Source organism: Papaver somniferum, chromosome 10 (assembly GCF_003573695.1).
Source record: "Papaver somniferum cultivar HN1 chromosome 10, ASM357369v1, whole genome shotgun sequence".
NCBI lineage: Eukaryota > Viridiplantae > Streptophyta > Magnoliopsida > Ranunculales > Papaveraceae > Papaver > Papaver somniferum.
The window spans coordinates 160,136,421-160,148,371 of NC_039367.1; the positions used below are offsets into that span (position 1 = coordinate 160,136,421).

The 11,951-nt window shown below is 36.7% G+C and overlaps 2 protein-coding genes across 2 annotated transcripts; both read right to left on the reverse strand.

Annotated features, from left to right (window-relative positions):
• Nucleotides 1-1,906: 1,906 nt before the first annotated feature.
• On the reverse strand, nucleotides 1,907-7,528 carry LOC113316716 (zinc finger A20 and AN1 domain-containing stress-associated protein 1-like). Its single transcript, XM_026564862.1, has 5 exons — nucleotides 7,510-7,528; nucleotides 7,343-7,387; nucleotides 7,168-7,243; nucleotides 3,590-4,013; nucleotides 1,907-1,993 (listed from the first exon to the last, which is right to left on the reverse strand). Exons 1-5 carry the CDS (start codon nucleotides 7,526-7,528, stop codon nucleotides 1,907-1,909), a joined length of 651 nt encoding a protein of 216 aa, XP_026420647.1.
• A 2,154-nt stretch (nucleotides 7,529-9,682) lies between these two features.
• On the reverse strand, nucleotides 9,683-10,153 carry LOC113316717 (zinc finger A20 and AN1 domain-containing stress-associated protein 1-like). Its single transcript, XM_026564863.1, has one exon. The coding sequence runs from the start codon at nucleotides 10,151-10,153 to the stop codon at nucleotides 9,683-9,685; it is 471 nt and encodes a 156-aa protein (XP_026420648.1).
• Nucleotides 10,154-11,951: the final 1,798 nt, after the last annotated feature.

The window sequence follows — 11,951 nt, forward strand, 5'->3', positions numbered from 1 at the left end:
TTTCTTTGTGTCTCATGTAAATTTTGGGTTTCTTAATTAGTGTCTCGTGATTTTGGAATCCTAGAGTTTGGACCCATGTTTTTTTTCTTAGGAGACAATGTTCGATTCCTATGACAGGAAGAGGCTCTTGCACCTTTTTCATGTTATGTCAAACATAATCTTGGTGATGTTGTTCACAAATGGTGCAATTTCAACAACATAACGGCTGATGTCGACCGAATAAGATTTGCACCTAACTTCCTGAGTATGTTTCGAGCGAATAAGATTTGCACCTAACTTCCTGAGTATGTTTCGTTAACTATCTTTGTGTAGTGTGCCAAATGATATTTCTAGGGTTTACCACATGGCTTTGTGGCAGATAGAAAATTTTGTGAGATTAAAAGAACAACGGAGACCCGACAGTCACTGATAAAATTTAGTATATCAGGAAACATGATTTTGCGAATCTTATGATGACTTACCTCTTGCAGAGCATCTAATTAGGATCCATTCATAATAAATCCACAACTGAGCACTTTTTCCGAAATCTCCTCATTAACTGCAAATAAAGAACCTCTCTAGAGGTTATTGAAATTTAGTCGATGAACATTTATTACATTAACTAAAGTACAAAGCAACTAAGCAAGCATGTATACAAATTAAGAAACCGCTCTGTCTGAATTTGTGGAGAGACATGAAACCATGTGTTGTGATACACTCACCATGTCAGTATTATGCATTGTAATTATAATAATTGGTACAAGAGTAATTAATTGGGACCTTTCTTATATCTGGGGTCGAAATTGGTTACCAGCTTCAATGGGAATAAAACTATGTATATATACAACATAGCAAGGATGACCCAGGGTTCACTATGAGTCGTCTCGATGTCATGAAATTATGTAGGATGGTGAGCATTAAACCCAGACGTTATTAGGTGAGCACAAAGCACAAAAGAAGCTCTGCATTGAATGACATCACCTATCATTGTTGGAATATTGCGTGTTTTGGTGAGAGAATTCTCGGGTTCTCAGATTCTTTATTATTCCAAACTGTTTGATTGACATGTTTCTCATTTTTAGTTCTGACTCATTCTTAGTTGAGAGATTCTGATCACCTTCTTTAGGTTGGATGAATGGGAGTTTCTTAGAGAGTTTTTAACTCTTTGGGTTAGACCTTAAAGCTAATGAAATTCCTTTCCAATAAGTGCTTGCCATATTTTTTGGGTTCCTTTGTTAGGTTTCTTTTTCGGATTTATTTGCAAGAACAGTGTGTTGTAACTTGCAAGGAAAATGAGCATTTTTTTGGATACTTGAAATCTGAAGACTAAACAGTACAGTCATGATCCAAAAAAATCAAGTTAGGCATGCATATAATGAATTAACATTATAACTTAGATAAATTTCAAAGACTAGAAGAGCTTGATACGACTCAAATGAGGATCTCCATGCGCTTGCCAAAGAAGATGTAAACCAAGTGAACCAATATCATTAGTCTAGCGAGATGCGATTACTGCTCGGACAATACACGTTCAAGCTATTTTTGAATGAAATGTAATGTACAGATGAAAGGAAAGAGAGATCGAGAAGAAGAAGAGGAGATTGGTAGTCGGAAAGAAAAGAAAAATGAAAGAAGAGAAGTGGACAGAGTGAAGCTTCCAAGAAAAGCATTTTTGTGTTGGTCAATTAACATCGAGCATAACGCGTTAGTGTTTCAATAAAGACATCTCCCGGACTGAAATCAATCTTCACCTTTTCTCAATAACGACTTGCATTCATATGAACAGAACACAGAATTTTTTCAACCAACAGAAGATAAAGGGATAACTCAACCTCTTACGGATAGTCTAAGGGCCCAATCTTAAAAGTTAAAACAGTAACGGCACGGGTCATTCCCTAGTATACCGTATATATTAAGGTTGTGTTTCCTAACTGTGATGCTTAAATAGTTCTTTCTGTTTAAGAATTGTTCTACGTCTTTCAGAAACCTGATCAGATGTTTTGTGTTTGATAGCCTATATTTAATAATATATTTAAGAAATCATAAGTCAGAAAATGGATATGTATCAACAATTAATTGACAAAAACATTATATTAAAAAGAAGAACACCCCAAAGATAATATTTGGGATTAAAATCTGTCAATCTTGTTGGAAAAAATTGGGTTTCACAAAGGATGAATGAATCAGAGAAGAAAGTGTTGCACTCCAAAACTTTCAAGGCTTGTATAAATTTCTTTTAGACAAATATTTCTACCCTCCCAATAACAATTGGCGATTACAACAGGTATGCGAAATATTGCCTTCAGGATACAATGAAAGCCCTGCAACGAAAACTGAATTCAAGGTTTGTACCCCTTGATTCAATCAAGAACACACAAAGAGATTTCTGATTTCTGATGATGCTTTTTGAAACAGAGAAAACAGATTGATTTTTCTTATATGTTAAACGAAACTAGGAGAAGCTATTTATAAAGGGTTTTGCACCTGTTGGGAATAGGTTTTTATTCGCCAACAGGTTTCTATTCACGAAACGTCAGGTTCCTTCATCAACAGACATCAATGGTGTCTTTTGGATTCGAAATTTTCGAACAGGCTTTTATCGGCCAAATTGTTCTATGGTGAAACCAGTCTTGAACCAAGTACCCCTTATGATAAAACCGGAGTCTCCACACATATTGATTTCATAAAATCATGTGTTCTGTAGCCAAGCACGTTAATGGCCATGTGCTTATATCCTTGTTCATGAGTCTTCTTTAGAGAACGGTCTTCTTCTCTTAGGAAACGGCCTTATTTCCATACTCATATAGGTAAGTCTCGAAGGTGTTTCTGCGATACACCTTTTACTAATCATAGACTCATTAAGGATTTACATCCATCCTATTTTCTTGCAGAAACCAGCACTAATAAGAAATGGGAAGTTTTTATATTAGTGCTCCATAATCCACATCCATAACTTGTTGGTACCACATTGAACCTTGTTTATCCTTTTCAAAACATAGGTTGGGTTTCTGCCATGGGAGATCAAACTTCCTTCACAGACCTTAGTCCCATTTCTTTCCTTTTTATTGAAACCACTGAACTTGGTAGACTTTTCGTAAATGGGTCTGCCAAATTTCTCTTTGATTCAATAAAGTTAACTGTAACTACTCCCCTCTTGAGTAGTTGCCTAACCATGTAGTGTCTAAGACTTGCATGTCTAGACTTTCCATTATAAGTCTTATTAGAGACATTATAGATTGTGGCTTGATTATCACAATTAATCAAGACCGCCGGAGTTGGCTTCTTCCAAAAAGGAATTTCCATAAGTAGGTTTCTAAGCCAATCTGCCTCCTTACATGCATCAGTTAAAGCTATCAATTCTGACAACATTGTTGAATCAGAGATACAAGTCTGCTTCTTGGAACTCCAAGACACAGCAGCACCCCCTAATGTAAAAATCCATCCAGAAGTTGACTTGGAATTTGATTCTACATTGTTCCAGTTAGCATCGCTGTACCCCTCTAGTGCAGCGGGATAGCCTTGGTAATGCAAACCAAAATTTATAGCCCCCCAGGACCCCCCTTTGGTTAGCGGCGTTGAAAATATTCCAACAAATCTTGTCCGCCTTGACTTGAGGATTCAATTTCGCAAGTATATCTCTCCCAACGCCCTGGTAATCGAATTCACATGAATGCTTCTCCGGGTAGGGGTGAGCCGAGCAGAAAACTGGTCCACACTTGCACTTATCCGCTGTCAATCCGAGTTTCTTTTTACAACTAAAACACCTATTCTTCGCTACTATACCGCTTTCTCCATTACTAGTGGATGTTGCTGAATCCGATGATGCTGAACTTGGCGAAGCCCCAATCTCGTATGCAACACTAAAATCACTTGAGAAGACTGATTCTTCCTGGGTCGTTGTAAGAGCTCTCTTAGGGTTTGCAGATTTCTCGAAAGCCGCTTTGGCTAAGCTTGATTGTTCATCTGCCTTGAGTTGATCCCTGTACCACTGGCTACATAAGTTCATATTCGCCCCTGTTCCGAAAAATCCACACCTGTTTACACAAAGTATATGTGCTTCACATCCATTTAAATTGTCTTGTGATGCCATCCATCGCGAAAAGTCTGATAGTACACAAAAAAAATCCTACAAGAGCGCTCTTTAATGAATATCCTTAAAATGCATAGGGAAGCATATCTATCGTACAAGTTCTTATGCCAAAATAAACTCATGACACTTGGTAAAAATACAATAGATACACATAACATAAACCCATTAAAAAAGAAAATTTATTGATTAAGTGGAGTAGCCACTTCGGGCAGAAACCTCCGATAGAAAGACTAACAACTTATACTAGACATATTAATGCAGGACACCATAGGGCTACTAGGTGAAGAAGTAGCTAATTGCTTGCACTGATCATAAAAAATAAGAAGATATATTGAATGACTAACCAAACTGATACTTTGAAATCAATGAATCTAGGCAAAGAAATTGTCAGAAGCAGGGGTTAGCCTTGAACTCCATAAACAGTGTACAGGCTATTTGAAGCCCATTATCGAATCAATTAAAAATTTAATATGAATAACAGACTTCACAATGGCATGCTTCATTACTTATAGGGGAACTTAGGCGCAGGCCCAAAAAAATTTATTTTCTTAACGTCAGGTCCATAATTAATTTTGGATACTGTCGCACCCAAAGTTTTTTAGAAAATGCGTAGTTACTCTATTATCCTCAGCGGCTTCTTTTCTCCTCCTCCAAAAACTCTGTAACGGATTTGCAGAGTAAATTTCTTTCTCCATTTAAATCCTAGAAAATCAATTTCATACTCTAAAAAACCAACCTATAAACTACTTACAGTTTACAAATCTTAGAAACAACATTTCGAAAAAAATGAACGAAACACAAACAAAATCAACATTTTATTTTCCTTTGATGCTTTCACTTTCAGTTAACGAAAAATAAATGTGGATAACAAGTTATGCAGTATAAAAATAAATGTGGATAACAAGTTATGCGGTAAATTTTTTTTTGCATAACTAGTTATGTAGTACAAAGAAATTGTGCATAACCAGTTATGCAAATGCATAACAAGTTATGCAGTACAAAAAAAAGTGCATAACTAGTTATGCAGATGCATCAAAGGTTATGCTTATCATAAATCACTGCGGATGCAAAAAAAATGCATAACTAGTTGTGCAGTACAAAGAAAATGTGCATAACAAGTTATGCAGTACAAAAAAAATGTGCATAACCAGTTATGCAGATGCATTACAAGTTATGCAGTACAAAATAAAATGTGCATAACTATGCAGCACAAAGAAAATGTGCATAACTTGTTATGTGGCACAAAAAAAATGTACATAACCAGTTATGCAGATGCATAAGACATTATGCAGTACAGAACAATGTGCATAACTAGTTATGCAGATGCATCAAAGGTTATGCTTATCATAAATCACTGCAGATGCAAAAAAAAATGCATAACTAGTTATGCAGTACAAAGAAAATGTGCACAACAAGTTATGCAGTACAAAAAAAATGTGCATAACCAGTTATGCAGTACAAAAAAAAAGTGCATAACTAGTTATGCAGCACAAAAAAAATGTGCATAATTTGTTATGTGGCACAAAAAAAATGTGCATAACCAGTTATGCAGATGCATAAGACATTATGCAGTACAGAACAATGTGCATAACTAGTTATGCAGATGCATCAAAGGTTATGCTTATCATAAATCACTGCAGATGCAAAAAAAAAAATGCATAACTAGTTATGCAGTACAAAGAAAATGTGCATAACTAGTTATGCAGTACAAAGAAAATGTGCATAACCAGTTATGCAGATGCATAACTTGTTATGTATCACAAGTAAAATAAATGTTATGCAGTACAAAAAAAATATGCATAACATCTTATGCATGTGCAATCAAAGACAACAAAAACTCAAAATCCCCAGATTTAAATCGCAGATTTTGAAACAGAAACCCTAGTTTATTGAGAAGATTATTCAGAAAAGGATTTGGGAAAAGATTTAACAAAGAGAAAGCTATTTTCGTGTTCTAGAGAAAGATTTGACAAAGGGAAAGATCCAAATGTTAAAAACGAAGAACCAGAGTTCACCATTATTTTCTTCTCGCTTCTCTCTGTTCGTCTCTTGAAGAAAAGGGTAGTTTGGCCTTTTAAAAACTGAGAAGCAAAATTTCAGAAAATTATGGGTTTGCTACGAATTTTTGACGGGAAAATGGGTGCGCGCCTGAACTTTTCTGTCTGTGGGTTTGACAATGGTGGAAGTTGAGAAAATGGGTCTGTCTGTAGTTTTCACTTACTTATATTGTATTTGCACATGGCATGCTCAGATGGCCTAACTCCTAAGTTAAATAGATGCACCTTCTGGTATACATCACTATAAAACCTATTCACCAAGAGAATGTTGTATTCAAAATATTATCAAATCAAAACAAAAACTATTGTGAAATATTTGGAAGCAATTACTAATTTAACATTTGAGCATCTCCATAATTTGTAGACTGGCGAAAGATTACTATGCCTTACCCAGAGGCCTGCTGTGTTCACTCGTCCTCGGTTGCTAGTTGAATCATTAAAATATTGTTTGTGAACTGAATATATGAGATTCCAGCAGCAGCTAAAGAGACAGTGGGGAAAAAAAGGTTACAAAGAGCTAGTCACTTCTATTCTTCTTAGAATTGCTGAGGAAACCTTTATGCATTTCAGCAATTACTTGCATGAACTTACATATGTGACTGAAGAGAACACAGTGAATAAATGCAAATATAGGGATCGGAATTAAAGCGAAGAATGCACCAGACTTAATTTCCTGCAAAATTTCAACAAGAGCAACAAAAACAAAACATTTCTTAGTTGTTGGAATAAGATGGTTTTTTACTGAATATAAGATGTTGTGTTATTGTACAACCCAAATATTGAAAACAAAATCTTGAAAATGGTAGATATCTGCACCTTCCGGAAAGTTTCAATTTGTTTCCTAATCTGTCTGAGCCTGACAATAGGTAAAATCCATAATTAATTTCTCCTTGTTGAGCAACATACTAACCATAATATACTTGAGCAAAGCAATTTCAGTTGAGTGCAAACAAAAATTGAATCCCTAGCAAATAAACCAATTTTATGCTCTAAAAAAAATCCAACATCCAAAACCCAGTTCTAAAATCAATCAAAACTAACCAAAATTTAGTAAACCCCTGATTTTTGCCGTAATTTTCCCCAAAATTCCATAAAACACAACCTGGAACATGACTAACTATAAATTCAAATCGAAAAAAAGACCTCAGAATCACTTACCTCATCAACAAAATCGATAAACCATGATATTTATCAACACCATAATCACCTCACTCACCTGAACAAAATCTTTCTTTATTACCCACTGCAAACTTTGGCAAAACTGAAAAAAAAAACAAATATTAAGAGAGTGAAGAAATTGAGGGATGGCGATGAAACCCCCCAACACATAAATCAAAATCCGAACTACTAAACTAAAAAAAACCTTAAGTCTGATAAAATTACCTTTAGATGTTGGAGACATTGTTAGCTACTGAATCTTTTTACAAACTGAAATTAAAACAATAAAATAAATCAGAAACCTTATTACAAACAAGCAGAAGGAGATCCTAATTTGAAGAAACCCTGACCTGGGTTTGTTTTTTTTGTTGAGGAAGAACATAAGTCATCATCATCTTAAAACCCTAAAACCCAAATCTAAGAAGCAAAAACACAAATTAAATAAAACCCATATGCAAAGTCTCTCTATTATAGCAAAATACCCTCACGAAACAAAGAAAATTTTCTAAGAACCCTAGATTCAGCAAATACAGACACAATAATCTTCGTCACTGTTGGGAATTTAGGGGAGCTGTAATGTTGTTGTTTTTTGAACTCTTGTTATTAGTATTTTCTGAGTTACTCTCTCAAATATTCTTTTCTTATTCACTCACTTCTCTGAACTTATCTTGTATTTTCATTCACTAACATTTTTTTCTTTTTTATTTCTCTCTTACAAACCAAGTAGCAAAAGTACCCATACATATAGGCAGTATAGCCGACCTTAGACAATTCTAGTATTTTCTACAACTTTCTTTTCTCTCTGACTATTTTATCTTAGTTCACATTGATAACCATCTTTGACCAAGATATTACAAGACTCTTCTACATTCTTATTTTTCTTTCACTAGATATTACAAGACTCTTTTACTGACTTCACACTAACCACTAACTAGTAAATTCTAGACTCATCTCTTATTGTTTTACTACCTAGATAATTTTTAGAAAATGCATTAATTCCAACGGTCACCTAAAACGAAATGGTTTTCTTCACTCGGTTGAGATTTTGAATGAAGATTGAGTTGTAAATCGAGTTTTCAGCTTGAGAGAGAATGAGAACTTCAGATATTTTAGTATGAGAAACACAAGTCGGCTAGAGAAAGAAGAAGAGTGAAGTGAAGAGGGGAAGATGAAGAGAGGTAAGTGTATATGAGGTTAGAGTAAACTGAATGGTAAAGATTTATTCTAACAACTGTATCTACGACGGACATTTACACACGTAAATACAGGTGTAAGGTTGTAGGTGTTACCAGGCACACAGCCGAGCCGCACAGGTGAAGTGCTGATGTTACCTCGCACACAAACAGGCAGCATGTTTGGTTTTCTCAGCAGTTGCGAATTGCAACAGCTGATGAGCAGTTGCGAATTTCGTAAATGCAACAGGATGTTGCGAATTTTAAAGTCGTTGCAAAATCGGTTGCGTATTCGCAACTGTGCTAGAGCCGTTGCAACATTTAGTTGCTAATCGGGAAAAATGGAGTATTGGTCCTGTACTTTCTCTCCAATAGCCGATAATGAGTCGGAAATATCTTTGATTCGCTGTAAGTAAACAATAGAATCTAACCCTCGTTTCATGTTATACAATTGATTACGAAGCATAGATTTGCGAGCTACAAATTGATTAGAAAAATATTTAGCTATGTAATCCCAGACCTGTTGAGATGTAGTTTGTCCAAGAATATCCTTTGAAACAGAGGGAGTGAAGGTTGCGTTCATGCAGCTTATCACAAATCGATCCCATTTACGCCAAAGAGCAAGATCTGGATTTGGTTTATCAACACCATCAACAGTGATTGTTGCAGGAGGTAAAGGTATAGTTCCATCAATGAATCCATAGAGATCTGTACTCATAAGGATAGATTCCATCTGAAATTTCCGTACCAAGTAATTGGTATCATCCATTGTCGAAGAAACATAGTTTGAGACATTCGAAAAAGGGAGAGATGTAGGAAAATTATACTTGAAATTGGTGTTTGTAGTAGTCATGATTGATTGATGATAGTGTTCTTCAGTAGAAGAAATGGTTGATTTGATGATTATGAAGACAATAAATTTGGGTGGCGGCTCAAGGAACGAAACCTAAAAACCTGATACCATGAAAGATATTTATTAAGGTGATTGTGTTGTCTTAAGGTCTTACAAAGATAAGCCTGGCATTTATAGTGGATGCGTAGGTAAACTTAACAGAAACCTAATAGATATAAAGTCAAGACAACTAACAGCACCAGCAGAACAATAAAAGAAAATAGCCTCACTAACACTCTGTTTACACACGAGATATATTCTCCAATAGTATCAACAATTAATTGACAAAAACAATATATTAAAAAGAAGAACACCCCAAAGATGATATTTGCGATTAAAATTTCGCAAGTATTTCTCTTCCAACGCCCTGGTAGTCGAATTCACATGAATGCTTCTCCGGGTAGCGGTGAGCCGAGCATAAAACTGGTCCACACTTGCACTTAACCGCTGTCAATCCGAGTTTCTTATTACAACTAAAACACCTATTCTTCGCTACTGTTCTGCTTTCTCCGTTACTAGTGGATGTTGCTGAATCGGATGATGCTGAACTTGGCGAAGCCGTAGTCTTGTATGCAACACTAGAATCACTTGAGCCGACTGATTCTGCTTGGGTTGTAAGAGCTTTCTTAGGGTTTGCAGATTTCTCTAAAGCCGCTTTGGCTAAAATTGATTGTTCATCTGCCTTGAGTTGATCCCTGTAGCACTTGCTACATAAGTTCATATTTGCCGCTGTTACGAAAAATCCACACCTGTTTACACAAAGTATATGTGCTTCGCATCCATTTAAACTGTCTTGTGATGCCATCGATCGTGAAAAGTCTGATAGTACACAAAAAAATCCTAAGAGAAATCTGATAGTAGTAGTAAAGAAAATCTTAAGAGGTGTGTATTTATAATAGCATGGCCAGGGTCGAATACAATACATACTGCTTCCTTGTTAGATTTGGATTTGGAATCAGAGTTTCCTATTTCATAACACTTAAATATAGAATGAGTGGTGTATTTCTAAATTATTGTTTTATAGTTTCACTTAGGAAGGATCTCAAATTCTCAGAAGAATTCGGGAAAGTGGCTGGGTTTTGAAATTGCATGTCGATTTCAGTCTCCTACTGAGATATGGGTGGCTCTGGTACAGAAGAATCTTGGTACGAAGGTTGAATCTAATTGCTGCTGAGCAGAAAAGGTTAAGTATTTTGTTGAAGGCTAGGAAACGGTTAGCTAAGTTGGATGAGAGGAGACAAGCGGCTAAAACAGGTGCGGAATTGCGATACGAGAAAGAACGTGAGAAACTTGGTACGAAGGTTGAATCTAGAGTTCAGCAGGCAGAGGAAAATAGGATGCTTCTTCTCAAGGCCCGCAGACAGCGTAGAGCTGCAGTAAAAGAGAGGAGAGATCAATCATTGTTGGAAGATCGACTACAAAGGGCAAAGAGCCAAAGAGCAGAATACTTAAGGCAGAGAGGAAGTCCTCATACTTCTGTTCGTGTTAACTGGTATAAGATGCACAAGCAGGGAGATTTCCTTTCAAAAAAACTGGCAAGGTGCTGGAGACGTTTTGTGCAGTTGAAGAGAACTACCTACACGTTAGCAAAAGGTTATGATGCCCTACAAATCAAGGGGAAATCTATCAAATCAATGCCATTTTAGCAACTTGCTCTCCTAATTGAATCTTCCACGACCATTCAGACTGTGAAAGCTTTAGTTGATCGATTTGAGACACGTTTCACGCTCTCACATTCCAATGCTTCTCTCAGTGGTCCATCCAAGTTGAATAACATTGATCACCTTCTTAAACGCTTAACTTCACCTAAACGAAGGGGTAGACCTAGTAGTTCTCTTAGGAAAGGAATATGGGATCCACTGTTGAGGCAACTGAATATCAAGGTATCCTGTGAGAGTGGTGCTTTGTGCATATATGATACTGGGTCATCCTGATGTAGTCTTCAGTGGGCATGGAGAACGTGAGTTTTTTCTCGCGGAGTCTGCAGGAAAATTCGTCAAGAAGTTAGAAATGTTGATCAAGGTTGTCTTGGATGGTTGGACAAAAAGTGGTTCCAAGTTACCTAATCAAACTTTCATATCCCAGTTGGAAGCTTTCGATGCGGCGTGGTGTTCTTACCTCTATCGCTTTGTCGTATGGAAGGTTAAGGATGCAAAATCCCTGGAGAAGGATTTGGCTAGAGCAGCTTGCCAACTTGAGCTCTGAATGATGCAAAAGTGCAAGCTAACTCCGGAACAAGAAAATGTTGGTATTTCTCATGATAAGAAGGCTATCCAGAACCAGGTTACAAAAGATCAGAGACTTCTCCGGGAAAAGGTACAACATCTTAGTGGTGATGCTGGGATTAAGCGAATGGAATCAGCTCTGTCAGACACTCGTTCTAGATTCTTCGAGGCCAAGGAAAATGGGGGCCCGATGGACACCCCAGTTGCCCATATTTTATCTCCAAGTCTTCCCGGTTCTTCTGCTGCCCTTCCTCTCCAATCTGGCTCCGACGAAGTAGAAGTTAGTCAGGGGTCTCTTGGGGATAGTGAGAAGCCAAGCGTGTTGTTCGCTCCTTGTTTAAAGATACGTCTTCTTCTCCATCTGCGGAGGCTGTTCTG

What these genes read in the sequence shown, in the direction of transcription:
- LOC113316716 (XM_026564862.1), bottom strand. An exon ending in TAAAGAAAGATTTTGTTCAG is followed by an intron (nt 7,244 to 7,342) that starts GTGAGTGAGGTG and finishes TTGAATTTATAG; the next exon opens with TTAGTCATGTTCCAGGTTGT. An exon ending in CAGGGGTTTACTAAATTTTG is followed by an intron (nt 4,014 to 7,167) that starts GTTAGTTTTGAT and finishes TTGTGTAAACAG; the next exon opens with GTGTGGATTTTTCGGAACAG.
- LOC113316717 (XM_026564863.1), bottom strand. Translation starts at nt 10,153, where the DNA reads ATGGCATCACAAGACAGTTTAAATGGATGCGAAGCACATATACTTTGT.